The 19,661-nt window shown below is 40.3% G+C and overlaps 1 protein-coding gene across 2 annotated transcripts in view; it reads right to left on the reverse strand.

Annotated features, from left to right (window-relative positions):
• Copg2 (COPI coat complex subunit gamma 2) overlaps window positions 1–19,661 on the reverse strand; it is a 75,051-nt gene that overhangs the window by 7,875 nt on the left and 47,515 nt on the right. For both annotated transcript variants that reach the window (XM_055608200.1, XM_055608199.1), the window contains 9 exons: window positions 19,425–19,613; window positions 11,030–11,125; window positions 10,248–10,491; window positions 8,137–8,212; window positions 7,193–7,296; window positions 6,279–6,404; window positions 5,634–5,696; window positions 5,063–5,202; window positions 4,168–4,339 (listed from right to left, as the gene is read on the reverse strand). In XM_055608200.1, the coding sequence (XP_055464175.1) occupies window positions 4,168–4,339; window positions 5,063–5,202; window positions 5,634–5,696; window positions 6,279–6,404; window positions 7,193–7,296; window positions 8,137–8,212; window positions 10,248–10,491; window positions 11,030–11,125; window positions 19,425–19,613 (1,210 nt within the window). The remainder of the gene's footprint in view (window positions 1–4,167; window positions 4,340–5,062; window positions 5,203–5,633; window positions 5,697–6,278; window positions 6,405–7,192; window positions 7,297–8,136; window positions 8,213–10,247; window positions 10,492–11,029; window positions 11,126–19,424; window positions 19,614–19,661) is intronic.

The following is a 19,661-nucleotide window of genomic DNA, read 5'->3' on the forward strand; positions in this document are numbered from 1 at the left end:
GAGAGAGGAGTTGGTCTACTGAGTTAGGTGAACCAGCCCAAGCAGTGCCAGGAGCCAGCAGCTGGGAGAGCAGTGGGGACAGAGAGCCAGATTTGTAGATGTTTATAGCTTGTGCAGAGAAAGGTATAAGAGGGGAGGCAGCATACCAAGGGTACACTTGGGAAAAAAGAAGATGGGGTATTCACCTCAGCTGTGCCAATTATGGGAGGTAGGGGAGAAAGAGAAACAGTGCCCAGAAAATAAATGGGAGCACTGTATCATTGAAAACCATAGAAAGACGGCTTGGGTCAGATAGTGCTTCAAAAAACATTTTCCCTACAACAGTAGACCTAAGAAACTAGGCTGGTTATAGACAGGCGAAAAAAAGACAATATCTGGACTTAGTAGCACTTGGCCCCGCCTCAGAGGCTGGCAATGGTGGGAACAGTGAGTGCACACCAGGAAGTGAGAAGACAGGGTGGGAAGATGCCTGAGTCCATGTGCTCACTGCAAGCTTTCAAGGAAAAGTGTTCTGAGGAGGAAGGAGGTAGCCATAGGATGGTAACAAACATTGTGAATTACATTGGTCCCATAGCCGATGAGCAATGAAAGGGCCAGGAGAGGATAGAACCAACTGAAATTGTGCTTCACCGTTGAGAATAGCGCCAAGGCAGGAAAGCAAAAGGCAGAATGCAGGGTTTCCGAAGTGGAGATCCTTAACTTGCAGGATCTCCAAGTTAAGCAATGAATGAAAGGCAGACTTTCAAGGCCACACAAAGGAGTTGTCTTTGTCAGAGGCGAGTGAGGTAGCACAGCCTTTACCTATTGAGGAAACAAGCTCACTAACTCAGAGAACAGGAGGATACTGAACCATAGGAAAGCAGTGGCACCATCAACTGTAACTAGAACATTGGAAAAGTTTAGTGGCAGGAAAATCACAAGTTCAAGTCCAGCCTCAGACACAGAGGGAGACCCTGTCTTAGAAAATTAAAAAAAAAAAACAAAAAACAAAAAAGGGGGTGGGGATGGGGACAAGACGATGACAGCTGAGAGAAGAGCTGGCCGCAGGATGATCTACATTTAATATGGCCCACAACTAAATTCACACAGCCGGATGAAAAGGCATGACGGTAAAGGTAGCTGGTGTGACTAGTGTCCATTTGCTATCACCTGAGAATTACTGAGGACACTCTGAATGGTCAGAAGGGTAGTATTGCTCACTGAAGATCTGTACTGAATAAGGAACAAAGGAAAAGAGGAATTGTAGACATTAGGAACTCACCAACAACAGGGCACTGGTCTGCCTAAAAGGCTCCTCAGCTATTACTTGGTGATTAAGGAGAATAAATGGTCATACAGAGATAAGTATGTAAATGGCTTGATCAACAATGGTCAGAAACCAGTATCCTTTGATAGCCAAGGGTGTTTACAGATTGAGCAAAGAAAGGCGAAATTTATGGAATAATATTCTTGACAATATTGGAGGGCATGTATCTTGTGGACTGCAGAAGAACTAATTTTAAAGATGCTAAAAGAAAGAAATCAAGCAATTCCAGAATTAAAATTATTATCTGTTAATTACTATATCTGGTGCCAGACCAGACTTACAAAAATAAAAGAATTTGTCCAGTTCACAGTCATTATGTGGTAGGGCCGGAACTCAGATTTTATCTATTAGACCTGTATTCCTTTCTTAAATCTATATTACTTTCCAGTTGAAGAAAATCATAACCAAAAATTGTTTTTTCCCCTGTGACCACAGATATTTTTCTGAGATAAGATACATATTAAAAGTAATAGATTTTGAAGTGACTGGTAATTTTTAGAGTATCTGCAGTGAAAGAAGTTTTATTGTTAGAAATAGAAAGAGGGGAGGGTGGGAAAAGTCCATTACCACCTGTGTCCTGGCATTTCACTTCGTTCATTGCAAAGTACAGTTGAGATTGGCTATGGATTAAAATCTGAATTAAAATATGAATTTCTAATAAAACTAAAGAATAGAAAGGAGTAATCAAGCATATGGTAGGTCAAACACAGAAGTATTGAAATGAGATTAGAGTTTATAGCCACATTCTGCCACTAGTCAGGAAACTGATTTTCTAATTGCCAAATTTTCATAAACAAAACCCAAATAGTCAGTCCGTAGCCAGCAGACCAAAAGTTGAAACCTCTGGGCTAAAAGCATGTGCGACCTGTTTCAAAAAGAAGTCACCTCCTCAGTGAAGCGGCTGAGGTGACATCTCTTTTGCTCTCTTGGTGGAAGTGTCTAATGGAACTGCTGTTTTCCTGTGTGTAACCACTGTAATCTCAATAGTGTTGTTTTGTGTATCTTGGTATTGTAAATCTGTACTTATTCTTTTAATCCCCTCTCCTGGGGTGTGGGCACCTTGCGTTATCTGAGTCAGAGTCACATGGAGAGCTTGAGGAGCTGGTATTCTCAACTGGGAAAGGCTGAAGTTTTCAATGGGTTCATTTCACTTCCCTTTGTAATTAAGTGGTAAAGTAATGGCATACCTTAAAAACAAAACAAACTATAAATTCAGTGAAAAGTACAGTGACTGTGGAGGAATTGTGAAGCCAGGAAAGACAGCTATTGGAAAAAAAAAAAAACAGACAAAATGCATAGTCTCCCTGGATGATGGCAAAAGACAGACATCAAGGCCGGGCCTTGCTTCAAGTTTGGAACAGTGGCGAAAAAAGTCTAGCTTTACTTGAGGGAACAGAAAGTTGTAATTACTGCCTACTTGACATTCTTCAGATATATGTACCTAGAGAGAAAACCAGACTAGGAGAACAAAGCAAAACTCTAAGGAAATAGAACGCGAGAAACTTCACAGAGGATTAACGACAGTCACTGAGTTTAAAGATGGAGGGCCGAAAGCTCAAGGGGAAGCGTCAGAGTCCAGCTAGGAAGTGCCTTCCCACCCAGGGGTGCAGACCCAGACAGCTGCACAACCGCTCCACTCCGGTCGCGGGGGACAACCTGGGATTCAGAATTAGCAATGGTGCCCACAGGAATCTACCTCGTGCCAGAGTCTGAGTAGCCTAATCCAGCACCCAACATAGTTAGACTGGTCAAGGGCTCCCATGAATGAGCAAAGAGGCGAGTTAGCGGAGGGGCTGTAAAGTAAGTCAGACTAAACCCCAAATGTGGCGGAACGATGGCCAGGGGTAACATTGACTAGTACTTTTATGATTTATTGTAACTCTGTAACTCCCCTGATACTTGTTATTACTGTTAATTTCTGTATTTCCTGTACTTACCAGTAGTAAAATCTTTAAATATTAATGTGGTATGTGTGCTTATTTCTGTGAAAGTTGGTAAACACTGTTAAGTTCTGCAGTGTGTATGGGAAAACTGAGTGGAGTAAAGAATTCAAGTGTGAGGGCTGGAGAGATGGCTCAGTGGTTAAGAGTACTGGCTGCTCTCCCAGAGGGCCCAGGTTCAACTTCCAGCACCCACAGGGCAGCTCACAACTGTCTGTAACTCCAGTTTGAGGTGATCTGAAACCCTCACATAGACATACATATTGGCAAAACAACAATGCACATAAAAAAAAAAAAGAATTCAAGTGTGATAGATTTCATCATTTATAAAAGATACACTGTCAAAACTATCTTAAATCCTCAAATTATAAATGCAATCACTGGCACTCGCAGTTGGCTCTCTTTTGTTCTCCTTCTGCCATCTTCACACCAAGAATTAACATAGGTCAAGTAAATGATAAAGCCTTTCTCAAATCTGGACACAAAATGGCTGACTCATTAAGCTGAAACACTGCAAACCACAGCCGTATGCTACAAGATGCTTAAAAGTGATGTATTAAAATGCCAACCAACTGCTAAATAACCAACTTTCCCCAGGAACCTTGGAAGGAAACATGATTCTTATAAGACCTATCTGGTATTCACTCACAGTAACTTTGTTTCAACAGTAAGCTTGAATTTTTTTTGTAGGCTATCACTGTATCATTCCATTTCTGTTTTAAGATTAGCATCAGCAAGTTTTTCTCATAGATTTAGTTTTGAAAGTAACATTTCTACAATAGTAACCAATTTTGTGAACACACCCCCAACATTAAGTTCTGGACTAAACCATATTCTTGAAAATTAAAAACTTGTCTAGACGTCCTAAGAGCTCAAGAGGTGATGCAGCTTAGAAGTGTCTTCTCCCTTCTACGTCAGTACCTGCTGTGGGGTCCTCATCTGGCAAGCGAGCAAGCGTGTAGCAGATTCCTGGTTGGTTGTACGCGAGGCTGGGGGCTGGGATGCAGCGCAGCACTTCATAGGAATCGGACGGCTCCATGTGTACTGTGACTTTCTCCAGCAGCTGGTCGTTCAGAGTGTTGGTACAGTCAAACTGAAAAGTCAGGGACAGAAAAGCTCTAGACAAGCAATGTTTCCTACCAAGTCCTTTCTACTCACTAACGTTCTACGGTTCAGCTCCGGAACCCACTATACTCAACACTAACACTGGGTGTTAGGGATTGAGCCCCGGCCTCACACCTGTCAGAGTGTGCTCCCACCCCCTCACAGACTGTCCCTGAAACACGCACAGGCTTATCTCAAAAGCTGTGTGGAGGGCTGGAGAGATGGCTCAGAGGTTAAGAGCACCGGCTGTTCTTCCAGAGGTCATGAGTTCAATTCCCAGCAACCACGTGGTGGCTCACAACCATCTAGAATGAGATCTGTATACATAGTAAATAAATAAATCTTTAAAAAAAAAAAAAAAGCTGTGTGGAGCCATCGGTGCTCCTCTCCCTGAGACCGTCTCTACAGCAAGGTGCTACAACCTGACAACTATCAAACCCGTCTCTGAACAACCCACTTAGCTTGCCTTGTTGAAATGCTAACTTTTAAAATAGTTATGCTAGGTGTCTACTTCTTGAGACATTCCAATTTCATGTCCTTTTAGATTTTAGTTATCAAAAAGAGCTCATCAGCAGAAGAAACCTCTCTACCTCTGATAAATGAATCCTCTAGGAAAGGAACTAGAATCCTCCACTAAAGGGAAGCCCTCTTTGGCTCCAAGCAGCGCAGCTTCCATTAAAGGCCTAAAAAGAGCCAAGGTTCCCTGCCTCACCTGGAACACGATGTGCTCGGTGAACATGTGCTTGGTGCAGCGCACGAAGTACTCTGTCTCTGCCTCTGTGAGCTGGATGGGCTCGGAAGACTTGAACAAGGGCCCCAGATTCACAAACTCGGGAATGGCAGCTAGCTGTTCTGTTAAGCACAAAGAGAAAAAAAGTACAATATGAACAAGACAGAGGCTTTATTAAAATGCTTTAGTTAGCACGCAGTAGAAAGATGGCTTCCTTCTATGGCTTTACTCAACACTCAACCCATGTGTCTCCAAGCTTCTATGAAATAATCCTTTAAGTTACCAAGTTTACATCCTAGATTCCTGTATTGGGGGGTGGGGAACATAGAGACTAAATTACTAATATCTTTCCCTCTTAACCAACAAAATATGCACAGGAATAACATTCCCAGGCAGTAAATAAACAACTGTAAAGGCCACGGACACCAAGTAGTCCCAGCCACTATAACCTATGACACAGAAAAAGTGACTGAACTGATGCTTAATCAAAGCAGTGCATGTTATAATTTATCATGCCTAGGAATTAAAGATTACTATACTCATAAAAGTATACCTTGGAAAATATCTTGCCTGGAAGGAGCCAGCTTCTCCGGCTTAGGATTCACAAGTGTGATGTCTACAAAGACAGACATAAGCAGCCAAGTGAGTTTCTTTCCACTTAGGGCTAACCTTGTACACAGAAAGAGATGGAAGCAATAACTTTAGCAGATACACAGTGGCAAATAGCTTCAAGTATTATGACATTTTGCATTAAATAATTTTTAAAAACCTTATCATTTTGAGGCATTTTTCTTATTTTTGCTTTTGGGTAAAACCCAAGAGACTTAAAATTAAAATCCTAAACTTAAAAAATGCCATCTATCTTAGCACTAAAAGATCTCTAAGGGAGGGCTATTAAGAGAAAATGCACCCGGTGTATACACATACACCTTTAATCCCAACACTTTGAAGTCAAAAGCAAAGGATCTCTGTGAGTTTGCGGTCTGTGAGTTCTAGGACAGGACTATGTAGAGAGGCCTTATCTCAAAAAAAAAAAAACAAAGATTTTTTTTTTTTTAATGAAAGAAAAAGAGAAACTAAGATATTTTAAAAAGCTTTTTCTAATTTTATTTTCTAGGTTAGAAATATTAGATAACCTAATATTTACAAGTTTTTATGAAATTACTTACACACAGAAAAACTAAAATAGTTTTGTTACCTGATTTCTGTTCAAAGACAGGAGCCATAGCAAGAGGAATTGACTTCATATCAAAGGGTTTTTCTGAAGGCTCCAATGTATACTGGTGTAAGGCCTTTTCCATCCCTGGTATAGAGACTGTCAGACCTACAGACAGGGAAATCTCAGCATCACAATCTCTTCGCCATGACTTGTAATAGTTTAGCTTTCTGAAGAGAGAAAACATAACAAAAGACGGTAGCCCAGGGGTTCTCAACCTGTGTGTAGCAACCCCACTGAGGGCCCAAGGAGTCTTTCACAGGGCCGCCTAAGACAGAGAACAGACATTGATATTACAGTTCACGTCAGGAACAAAAGTACAGTCATGAAGCAGCAACAAAACAATTTTATGGTTGGGGGGGTCACCACAACATGACAAAGTGTATTAAAGGGTCACAGCATTAGGAAGGTTGAGAACCGCTGCTCTAGCCTAATTAATAAAACTACAGATTACTGTATACAACTTCCTTATAGACGTATAAGCTGTTCTATTTCTTTCAAGAAAACATGAGAGCAGAGCATAAAAATGTCAACAAAATGCAAGTATCTCTCAGAATAGAAAAGGTCTTCACTATACAAAAACAAGAAAAGCAAAAGAAAACTAAAATGGGGAGAGCCACGTAAGAGAGCGCTTAGGAAGAACCAGGGACAAGCAATATTCTTCAGACCCTTTCACATTTAAAAAGATATTCTTATATATTATTTCACAAGACTGCTATTACTAAATTAGAACATACCTTTGTGAATATGGGTTTCCCTAGACACGGAATTGCATACAAAGATTAAAACCATGCAGCTCCCTAAAGGAGTCAGCTAATACATGAATCACCATACGGGAGGTCTGATCACTTGGAAAGCAGAAGCAGGATGTGCCCCTAATCCCGGCTCTCACTGACCATTGAAGATGTAGGCAGCATTCAGGGCCATCTGTCTCTGCTGCAGCACATTCAGGTAGAAGGTCGCTCGGTCCCGTACCTCGTCATCTGTATCCATCATGCACCTGTTCAGAAAGAAATGGTTAGGCATGTTTCTGTATACCAGAGATTCCCAACAGTTTTACCACTGTACCTCAAGAGCTCAGTCGAGGTAATTACTGAAATTACTTTTATATCCTAGCATGTGCTCCTAAAATTTCCACACTTCTGGAACTGTTACGAATTTCTAAAGAAATGCTGCCATTGTAAACCAGAATCACTATATTAAGACGCACTGAAGTCATTAGGAAGAAAGCAGTAACATGACATAATGATTGAGGCTACCCTTGAACCTGTAACTACATGAACTCAGCAAAGACGTAGCTTCTCTACAACTGAGAGATGGGTATGTTCCACTTCCTAAGGATATAAAAAGAAACTATCACTCAGAATCCAAGCACTGCTCTTGTTTAAATGGCAGTCTGTTTCACTTAAACTAGTAAGTCTCTGGTTTATGACTTAGTTGCTTTAATTATAAATAAATTTTGCAACTATAAAATATTTGCTATAAAAGCTTATTTCTTACCAACTAAGGAGGTATGAAGATCATAAAAGGCTACATCTTCAATTCTTCATAGGAATCATTTAATATCTCTCTGAAGTCAGTGCCTACTGTACAAACTGAGGTACAGAGGTTTACCCTACTCTCTCAAAATCATTTAAAAGAAATCTAAAACTCAAATTCCACATGTATTTTGCACATATATAATTACCGGAAAGAGGAAAAAACTCCATTTTCCCTTGACTGGTTCTACCAGCTCTACTCTTAGATCTTCAGTGTATGTGACGCAGTGCAAAGAGGTTTCTCACTACCTAGCAATAAGGATCCTTCTTTTTCAAAAGCCGACAGTCACTCATTTACATACCTTTGTAAGAGTACGAGGATGCTTGGGAGAAGGCTCTCATTCTGAGCTCCAAATTTAGCCAAAGCACTCACAGCAGCTATTGTGAAACACAAGATAAAGCACCATAAATCCTGGCTTCTCAGAGCTAAGCAATAGGCATTCAAAAACAAGCACACTGATGAGGCCAAGGGGATGATTAATCAAAGTTTGAGACCATTCTGGGCAACAAAGTAAGACCTTGTATTAAAAAACAAAAACACCAGAACTAAAAGCAAATTAGAGAAGCGGCTGGTATTCAGTGGGAAGAGTCTCCTGTTCTGTTGACAGTTCTTTGGTCTTTCTTAAGCATATACACTTGTGACTCATCCAGTGAGGAAAAAGAAGCATGTACATACTGTGAGAGCTGTTTCTACCCCAGGACAGCATCTTACACACCCTCTCACATGATTCAGTTCAGATTTCACACAATCATTATTAAACTCCTTTCACTCAACAAAGATTCAATGCTCACCTAAATCTGTCCTGAAAGGGTGGCAAAAGCTGAGGAGTAGAAAATAAAAGACATGGTCTTTGACCTAAGGCGTGAGTGCAGGAAGAAAGACAGGCAAGTACAGAGGCTGGCTTGCCTAGTAAATCTGCGGTGAACTATATTCAGGAAGCTAGGTAAGTACTGTGAGAGGGCTTAGGTAAGGCAAGACACTGAGTTGCTACCGCACCTAATTTTTTAGACTAGTTAGTTTATCCAGAGGAAAAAGGCAAGACAAGAGTATTAGAAAGAAAAACAAATAAAGATGTCCTGTGTCCAGAGAAGAAAGTGTTATTTTTAGACTTGAAGGAGGAAGGCTGAGCGCTGGACCCATTAGAATGAAAGTGAGAGCCTTGAGACAGACTAAAACCACAGGCAGCTCAGCCTCAGTGTTTCAATTACAAGGCACATCGTCCCACACAGGCATAGGGTAACTTGTGGTTTGTTTTCTAGGATCTATTTTGATCATTTTTAATTACGGACAAGTGTGTATGCGTGCGTGTAGGTACGGACACACGTGCATGTGCTGGGGGAGGCCAGAAGTATGCCAACCCCTGGGAGCTGGGCTACAAGTACCTGTGTGCCACCTGACATGGACGCTTGCAATCGGGCTCGGGTCCTTGGCAAGCACTCTTAGCTGCCCAGTCATTTCTGTTACGTTAATGGCCATTCTTCACATTCCACCAACAAACAAACAAACAAACCTGAGAAGCTAGAAACAAGCTCAGCTAGGGATGAAAATGAATGGAAGCCTAACCCTGCACCCAGTGACAAGACAAGAGGATGAGGAAGCCAGTAAGCAGGAAAGTGACAGGACTGCTGCAGAGCAGAGGAGGGCTCAGGCCGTGGCCAAGTCTCTGTCTTCTCACTGTAGGCTCAAACAGAGATTTCAGTTTGGACCAGTTTGAATTTCACATTACATCTGGGGCTCGGGGCTGGACATTCCTATTCAGGAAAATCATGCCAAAAACAAAGCTCAAAAAAAAAAAAAAAAAAAAAACTTAGAAGAGTGTGAACTGAGATAAAAGTATTAAGCAGTCTGATTTGCCAGCTAACTTATATATAAAAACTTATACATTTTAATATAACTTCTATATTGTAAAAAGTAATGAGAAAACATTTAAAGGAGAGGGCTAAATTTTATTGAGCTGAAAAGAGAATGGAAAAAGAGCACATGAAGGCAACTAGTGAGGTCGTCTTTGAGTTTATCTGGATGAAGTGTAAGGATAGGACAGTCAGGAGTTAATAGTAGGACTACAGGGGAGTTTACCTATACTAGTGTAACAGACTAGAAAGAACCACTGAAATGTATACGGACACAACTACGCATAAATCCTAGACATCCTTATTTATCGGTTTAATGAAAAATAGAGGCACCACTATAGTGTTCCTGTTACACCGAAAAGCAAGGGCTGTAACTGAAGGCAACAACCTGCAGGGAAGTTGGAACACAAAGGAAGAAAGAGCTAGTATGTCTAGACCCAGAGTGCCCTCCAAGATCAGTTCACAGCATCAGAGACCCTACAACCTCATCACTGCCCTCCCGAGGAATTACCTATTCTTAAAGACAAGCAATGACAGCATTAGTTACGTTCTAAAGACTCACCGGCTCGGACAGCCTCGTTCTCAAGGACTACCCTATTAAAAATGAATCGGATATACTTGGAGGGCACAGGTGTTCTGGGGCCCTCTTTGCCCAGCAAGTGCAGAATCTTAGTGGCCAGAACAGTGTGTTCGCAGTCCTCAATGAACTCGCAGAGGTGGGCTAGACCAGCTTCTTTGCTCTCAGGGTTCTCTTCCACAATGCTGATTACGCAGTCCACAATGGCCTTTTTGTATTCAAAACCTCCCTGACAAAAGAAGAGATAAAACCTATTCTAAGGACTTTTTCTTTTTCACCACCAACCAACTATTACCACTGCCACTCCCATTTTAAGGACTTTTTTTTTTTTTTTAAAAAAAAAAAGAAACACTTGTATTTCAAGATCCATGCTTATAATATTAAATTTTCAACTAACTTCCTTTATTTAATATGACAATAACAAAGTTTTTCTCACTTGAGGTGGGAAGATAAATAGCCATGATAACACAGCAGTTGAAATTACACAGTAGTGTCTGAGTGGCACACAGAAATGTGTCTGACAGATGATAAAGAAATAAGCTTGAGATACTAACGGGAGGCCCTGAGCTGGAGCAAGTGCAGGGGGAGATGAGGGGAACATGATTAAGATACATCGAATGTTTGCGTGAAGTTTGCAAAGAATAAAAAATACAAACCATAAAAAAACGAGGTTAAAAACAGCAACAGAACACTTTGTAATATTTAACAGTCATCCAGGTAATTTAAGAGAACAACTTCCTATGCTTGAAAAGTAGTTTGCTACATACATCATCTCGGAGCATGTTGGAAAGAAAGGCCATCATGACGCTGTGCTTCCGAGGGTACTTCTGACACAGAGCACTAATTGCCTGGACAACCACCACCTGTGGAAGAGCAGACACAGTGGTCAAAGGGGTGGAAAACATTACAACTTTCCAACAAGTAACACAGCTTGTTCTCCTCTATGGTGATTTATACATTTAATATGATTCCAACAAAACTGGCAATAAAAATTTTAGGAAACCAGGAAGCTTTATTTTGATAAGGACAACAAATATCCAAACATAGCTAGGAAAAAACTAAAAGAGCTTTAACAGGAAGTTAACAGTTGCTAACAAAGCTTATTGGAAACTGTGACAACAGTGTACAAATAGACAGCCAAACAGTATATTCAGAAATGGAGAACATGGGCACATGGAACCTGAGTAAAACATGTAAGTCTAAGTTTATCTGAAGTGAACACTTCCTACTGTGAAGTGTAAGGATTTTAACAATGACTAAACTCAAATGGAACAGACAAAAATACTGACAAATATAACTCTACAACAATAAAACCAAAAAATGTGAGCATTACGAAATCTATTCTAACGTAGGAGATAAATGGAAAAGTAGGAAAAAATCAGTAGTAACATGTTTCATGTTTGTATCCTTAATATACAAGAAGTGTTTAAAAAATTGAAGAAATAAAAGACAAAAAATGCTATAAAATTGTAGTGGAAAAAGTCGAGACACTTCACAAAGTATTAAGTGGCCGTCAGGAACACAGAAGACGGTCAGGCTGGGTAAAGTGCTTGCCCCGCATGTGAGGACCCAGGCCTGTAAGCCTGCTGCTGCTCCACTGGGGGAGGGGGAGCAGGAGAACCCTGGGGAGCTAGTGGACAAGCCAGCTTGGTGACCGCAGGACCAGAGCCCGCCTCAAACAAGGCACAAGGAAAGGGCTGCCACTCAGGGTTGTCCTCTGGCCTCACACATGTGCTCTAGCATGTGTGGACCCAGGCCTGCACATACACGCGCACACAGGGATTTAGAAAAAGATATTTAATTTCCCTCATAACAACAGAATTCAAATTAAAACTACACATTGAAACACGGTTTCTCATCCAAAATGTTGGCAAGCTACAATAGCTCAACACACACTACTGGTGAGATTATTGGAAACTAATAGTCTTACACACTGCCGGCAGCATTTAGCATGGTCTGTGAAGGATGTATGCGCTATATTTAGCTTTCAGAACAAATACGCTTTGCGGACACAGACCTAATGCTTTGAAAACCACATGCCTAGAGTATCCATTAGCAGCACTGTTCCTAAGTACAAACTAACTGCACGACACCCAAACAAAAGTCTGGGCCAACAAGCTGTACTCCATGTAACTGCGGTCGGTATGCAGCTGCAAAGAAAAGTGCGGGGCAGGGCTCCCTCAAAACACTTGGAATGACTTCTGGTTACTTTTAGGTTAAAAAAAAGGAGAAGCAGTGTACAAAAAGAGCACACTATCTTTGATATACAATAAAACAAACATGCATGTATCTCTTATATTTATAAAAGCTATACTGAAGAATAAAAACATGCAAGCAAATAAAGTTTCATAAGGAGGCATGGGAGATAGGAGAGGAAGTGGTGCTTTTTTGGATATATGAATACTTCTTTGGACAGTGTAGTGTTCTATGTATCAAAAATAAAATAATTAAAAGTTAAGGTACAACACTAACACTTAAAGCAAGCTGAAAGAAATTAATCTATTTGTATTTTAGAAGGTTTATGGCAATTACACTAAAATAAAAGAATTAATTGAAATAATGTAGACAATATTTAACCACTCTGCATGAACAATTACAGTTCTCATATTGTACACACAGAAAGCAGCAGCAGCATACTCTTGCCTTTTCATTATTTCATTTATACCTCACAGCAACTCTACAGGGTTGTAGTCATTATCATCTCCTTGGTATAGTCAAGGAAACTGAGTCAGCCAGGGTGACACATCTAATAGGTCATAGAATCAAACCTATGCATTTAGAGGTTTGTTGTTTTTGTTTTTTTTAACCAAACAGATTTCCCCCAAATTAGCTGCTTGATCTGACACTTAAAATGAACCTTGTACATGCATTTCTGTTGGGAATACACTTGGAAGTAAAACTGCCTGGTCACACACAAGACATGAATTCATTCAGCTTTAGTAAATACTGTCCATTTTCCAAAATGACCGTATTTGTATTTCCACTTAACATATACAAATTTTGGTCTGCTTCATTTTCATCAAGCTGGGGAGAATCCAAGAAACTTCCAAAACACTATGTTCTTGCTAATGCCCTTGGTTGCTTCCTAAGATTTGAAGGTAAGTTTCTACTGGTGAAAGCACGCTAGGGATGCCAAGCTTTCACGCTGCTTTCAGTTAATTTGTGGGACCAAGTGAAGAGTCAACGCTTTCTATTTTTTTAATAAAAGCAACTTTTAGGTACATGTTTTATTTATGGTAGTTTTGTCAGATTAAATGTTTGCTTTTGTAAAGCAAAGCAAATTTATTTAAGACTGCCCTAAAGAAAACAAAGTAGTCCCTTTCATCTTAAATTTTTATCTTCTGGGGCACAGGGAATACAAAAGGTTTTTTACTAGATACCGGATTACAGTAAGAGATGTGCAGGAAATCCTTGGGCTGAGCAAGGATGTTCTCTTAGACGCCAACTCAGTCTGTTTTTCTTCAAAGCTGATCTGAAACTACTTCTCAGGGCACCGTCTGCATTTCCCTTTTTGACTTACCAATTCATGTGAATCAGGCAAGGGAGGAAAATATGTGTAAAGATGAAGGAAAGGCAATATCAACTGGCCAGTCAAGACGACATGATGGTACAATAGTGGCAGGTCTGCAAGGGGGATAACGAACAGTTTTCTGGATTTGCATTCTAAAACTATGCTAATGTCCCTATGTAGTGCTGCTGTCAGCTGTGGCAGAGAAGCTTCTTTATGTAGTGATGAGCAGTGACTACGGACAAGCTGTGGCTGGTCAGGGCGCGGGGACACACAGCCACATAAAGCTCCCTCACACACACCCTTCGGCAAGGCACACTGTGGCAGAAGGGAGAGAAGGACTGTCCAGAACAGGAGGGTGGTGTGGAATGCTGCCTTCCGGGCTTGACAGGGCTGTTGCGCTCTGGAACTCACAGAGGCTGTCATCGACACAAGACTGGGCCCAACAACACCTTGTCATGAAAGGGGAGAGGTGGTGGCGCACACCTGTAATCCAGCACTCAGGAGGCAGAGGCAGGTGGATCTCTGTGAGTTCAAGGCCAGCCTGGTCTACAGAGTAAGTCCAGGACAGCCAAGGCTACACAGAGAAATCCTGTCTTGGAAAAAAAAGAAAAAAAAAAAAAGAAAAAAGAAAGACAAAAGGAAGGAAGGAAGGAAGGAAGGAAGGAAGGAAGGAAGGAAGGAAGGAAGGAGAAAGAAGGAAGGAAGGAAGGAGAAAGAAGGAAGGAAGGAAGGAGAAAGAAAAAGAAAGAAAGAAAGAAAGAAAGAAAGAAGGAAGGAAGGAAGGAAAGAGAAAGAAAGAAAGAAAGAAAAGAAAGAAAGAAAGAAAGAAAGAAAGAAAGAAAGAAAGAAAGAAAGAAAGAAAGAAAGAAAAAGAAAAAGAAGAAAAAGGGAAAGGCTCATGAGGCTCTACCCCTCTCTGAAGATTTATCACAATTAATGGCTGACAGGGAAGGAAGAGATTTTCTTCAGTGGTGTAGACAGCCACTGGTAAGGTGCTCATGAACTCACTGGGACACCCCCCCACCGCCACACACACATGATATGAAAGTAGAAGGGAGAAGAGTTAGGAAAAGGAAGAACATTAGCAGGAAGTGAGAAGGCAGAGAAGATACTAGTGTGAAATTATTCTGTGCACAGTATATGGCATGTGTATATATGTATGCATTTGCTAATATAAACCAATAAACACCCAATGGCCAAAAAGAAGGAAAGGGGAAATAAAACTTAACCAAAGGTTAGTGCCAAGACTGGGGGTTGGGGGGGCTAACATCCCAATTAATTATTTCACGTTCAAATTCTCCTCTCCCCAAATAAAAGAACTTAATGTATCTGTTGTTCTGAAATTTCCTATACTTTCACATTGACAGTGTAACTATGACTTTTGCCTACATGGTTACATTCTTCCGGGTCAATACTTCATTTGCATGACTGTTGGATGGTCTCTGCAGTGACTGCTTTGTGCTGAGTAGGGGTAAAGCTGGGATTCAGGGATGGAAGGTCAGGGTCAATTGCTAGTTCTAGTCTGTCAAATGTATCTTCAAGTATACATGTGCATGCTAACAGACACACAAACACATACACACACCATCACTCCATCAAGAAATCACTCTCAGGCAGGAGCAATCAGGTTAAGGGAACTGGCTTGCCTATTCAAGCAAAATGGACTTCTTGAATCACTCTGTAGAAGCAGAACTGAGGTAGTGATCAACCTGCCGCACTTGGAGAGAGACTGGTAGAGTTTGCGAGAGCACGTACATATTTGTACATCTGTTTTACTTTGGGTCATGAAGATGCCATGTGTTTTCTTTTAAACTACTTATTCTTTTGCTTTATACAATCAAATCTTCAATCCAGACAGAACTGATTTCTGTTTATTGTCTGAATAAAGGGGTTAGGATTTACTTTTTCTCTATGTGATTATCTAGTTGATGAACTCAACTCTAGTTGATGTTTTAATAACATTTTATCATTTCAACGGTCTCTAATATCACAGATATCAGAAAAAGTCAATAAGTAAAGGAAAGAAAACAAAAAGACTTTAAACAGATCTACTAAAATGATACAAACATTAAATGTTTGGTGGCAGATGAAGACACAGAATGGTAAGCTGGAAAAGTGCACTTAAAATTAGACAATACAAGCCACGTGCAATGGCACACGTCTCTAATACCAGCACTAGGGAGGCAGAGGCAGGGGGAATCTCTGAACTTGAGGCCGTTCTGGTCTACATAAAACAAAACAAAACCCAACCAACCAACAAACAAAGCATACACACAAATAAGTAAATGAATAAACAAACAGACAAACAAGCAGACTTTAACAGAGTCTTGGGTCTCGGTTGTACTGCTAATGCAGTGTGATCTTAGGTTAGTCATCTTTCAACCTCAATCAATCCCTACCCGATAACAAAACACAACGACCAAAATTGGTAGCAGTAATTTTTATTAGTTTATCTAAGAGGACAACAGATCTCATACACGATTACAGTGACATAGGTTTCTAACAGGCCCTTAAAGTTTGGAGCTGTTTTTGCTCAGACTCATTGACTTGGGCCTACAAGGTAACTAGAAAGAGTCATACAAGCCTGGCTTCTGCCTTATTTTATGTTGTCCCTTTGACTTTGGGTCAGTCGCCTCTTGCACAGTCATGCTCACCCCTCAGGAAGAGCATAAAACGTGTGATGCCCAGACATCCCTATCCCCTTTGAGGCTGAAGATGCAAAGGTGACAGAAACTGAGGCATGATCTCATTGACAACTCTCTAAGTTCCCATTCTACACCTCCAAAAAGAGAAATGTCCTAAACCTGGGGTCATCTTGGATTCAAGAAACAGAAGAACCTCAAAGACAGATCACTCCATGATGAAATCATTCTCAGCAGAACAGTCACGAGAACTGGCTTAGCCTTCAAGCTTCCCTGACTTATTCTGTAGAACCAGACTGGGACAATAACCAGCCCCATGGAGTCAGACTGACTCAATCTCCATTCTCTGCTTTCTCTGCTTCATCTCCTCTTTAGCTGGTGTCCTGGGGCAGGTGGCCGAGTCTAGACTGCTGGGACTCCCAGGGCAGGGCTTTTGCCCTGAAACAGCAGTAAAAAATCTACATCGCTAAGTGTTTGGTGATATGGCATTTTATATAATCAGACTTTAGGATGCATCCTTGATTCATCAAGCTACTCAACAGTATCTGTTTCATGTCTTCTTTCCTTGCCTCAAGCCACGTATATGTATACAGAAGTTTCCTTTAGAAGGCACTAAAGAATGGGAAAACCTTTTTGAGAAATACAGTAAAGATCTACCCTTAATATCTAGCCAATGAAAAGAATAAAAAATTTATACTAAGCTGAGACCAATCCCCTTTTATTATAAAACTCCAAGCAGTCACAGAAAACCAAGACCTAAAAAACTGATATTTAAAAGTACACTGAGCTTTAAGCAACTTAATGAAGATTTGTTTTACAAGGTTAAAAAGCCAGCAAAATTAGTAACAGCAAGAGATCCTGACAATTGAAGAATGCAGCTTAACAACTCAAAATATTAATGATTTTTTCTAACTTTCTTCTGGCATGTTTTAGACTGCTGTTAAAATACATATTTAACAAAGTATTACAAAATCATTGTTTATACACTTACTTCATAGCCTGTTTCAAAGACTGCTGTAATCTGAAACTCTTTGGTGCTTGTTTGTTTTGAGACAAAAGGGTTTCTACGTAGCCTTGGCTGTCCTGGAACTCTCTCATAGACCAGGCTGGTCTCCAATCCACAGAGATCCGCCTGCCTCTACCTCCCCAGTGCTGGGATTAAAGGCGTGCGCCACCACAGCCTGGCACATCTGAAATTCTTTTATGTACCCCCCTATCCTGCCTGATCATTTCCTTTGGAGCCTTCCCTGACATGATTCTTTTCCCAATATCTTTACCATCTCCTTATTTTTCTTCAGTTTACTAAATGTACCCTAAAGAATGTGTCTATGTAAGTTTTGCTTAATCTTTGGTATTTACATGACTGCTACCCTTTTGTACATAACCTTCAATTTGCCCCGTATGTTTATAGTAATGTTCATGATCTCACAGCTCAAAAAGTGAAATTTTAGGATTCCTCCCCCGACCCCTTTTTGTGGTCTTTTCAGTCAGACACGGTAGCACCTATAATCACTACTCTTGGGAACCCGAAGTAACAGAAAAAACAAAACAAACATTAAACACATACACCTATTCACATACTACTTTTATTAGACATTGGCTTTTTTTTTTAATTCTGGAAGTAGTTGTATACAAGTATAAATAAATATTTCCAATGAGCCATATCCTAGACATCAAGTTTTTATTGTACTTTAACTTTTTAAAAAATAATTTATTTAGCTTTTATTTTATGTGCATTAGTGTGAAGGTCTCAGATCCCCTGGAGTTGGTATAAAGACAGTTATCAGCTACCATGTGGTTACTGGGCACTGAACCCAGATCCTTTGGAAGAGCAGACAGTGCTCTTAACCACTGAGCCATCTCTCCAGCCTGTCATGTACTTTACTTGTTAATTTTCTAGAACTGAACCCGGTGAACTGTTACTCACTCTCAGCTGCACTCTGCTTACTTGACTGTTTTTGGGTACGAGTCTTGCTATTCACCCAGGGTGTCCTGGAACTCGTATGGAGCTCAGGCTGGCCAAAACTCACGATGCTTCCGTCCCAGCCTTCCAGGTACAAGGGTTATAGGAACACATCACCATCCCATACTTATATGCTATTTTTGTAGGGTTTGAAAGCTACGAGTGTTTTAAAATATTTATTTTATGGTTCTTTACAGAGTCTGTCAACTTCTTCTCTAAAACATGATCCTTCACAATATATTTTCCCTACTATTCCAGTCTATTTTTACAAACAGCTGCAAAGTAATTTTTATAATAAGTTTTTATATGTCTGATTTTTGCTTATATTTTCCAGTCTAGAATGTACTAAGTAGAGAGCAGTGTTTCAGTGTGTGACCTGGCTGAGCATGAATGACAACAGTCTTCTTCCTTTCTTACACTAAGACTGAGTACTCTGTGGTCACTTCTAGCATACTGTCATTGGCTCTACTCAGCACTTTATTAGAAGTGCTAGCTGTTTTAATAAGGAAAAATAAAAAGTTGAAAAGGTCTTTGGATTCAAAATAAGGAAACCTCTTCAGTTATACAGGATATTTTTATGTAGACGGATAACTCCGAATAATGTAGGGAATTCAGCAAGGTCATATGATATCCAATGACTACAGAGAAATTAAAAGAAAAATAGTTTTGCACACTAGTAGTAACTAATTATCTGATTATTTGATTAAAATAAAGACACCAAAGCACTCCAATAGGGAAATAAAGTCTTTTCAACTAATTATGCTATAAAAACTGGGTATAAGTATAGAAAAAAAAAAGCATTGAATTTTATCATACAAACATTAATTTAACTGGTCACAAACCAAAATGTAAAAGCTAAAGTCATAAAACATTTAGAATAAAACTCAATCTTTATAACTTGGTGAGCGATAAAAGTTATTTACATAGGATACAGCAATAACTAGGAAGGAAAAGAAGAGTAGCACAGACTTCCTCAAAATGAAGACGTTCTCAGAAGACTGTTAAGGGAAGCCAAAGAGCAAGAAAATGCTTATTTAAACTCTTACCTTGAACTCATCTGAGATCTCAGACACAAAAGAAGATATCTGCTTCATGAGCCTGTCCACGCTGCTCTCGCTCCCTGTTTTGAGCAGGGTGGTAATAGCCAGGGTGGCGATGCTTCTGTTGGAGTCTGTGATCAAGTTTTCTAAGTCCAGGTTGCAGGCAGTAACAGCAGAGGGGTGCTTCATTGCCACCTTGCAGAAGGCAGCAAGAAAACCAAAACAAAACAAAACACCACATTG

Source organism: Psammomys obesus, unplaced genomic scaffold, assembly GCF_907164565.1.
Source record: "Psammomys obesus unplaced genomic scaffold, mPsaObe1.curated_primary_1811, whole genome shotgun sequence".
Taxonomy (NCBI): Eukaryota; Metazoa; Chordata; class Mammalia; order Rodentia; family Muridae; genus Psammomys; species Psammomys obesus.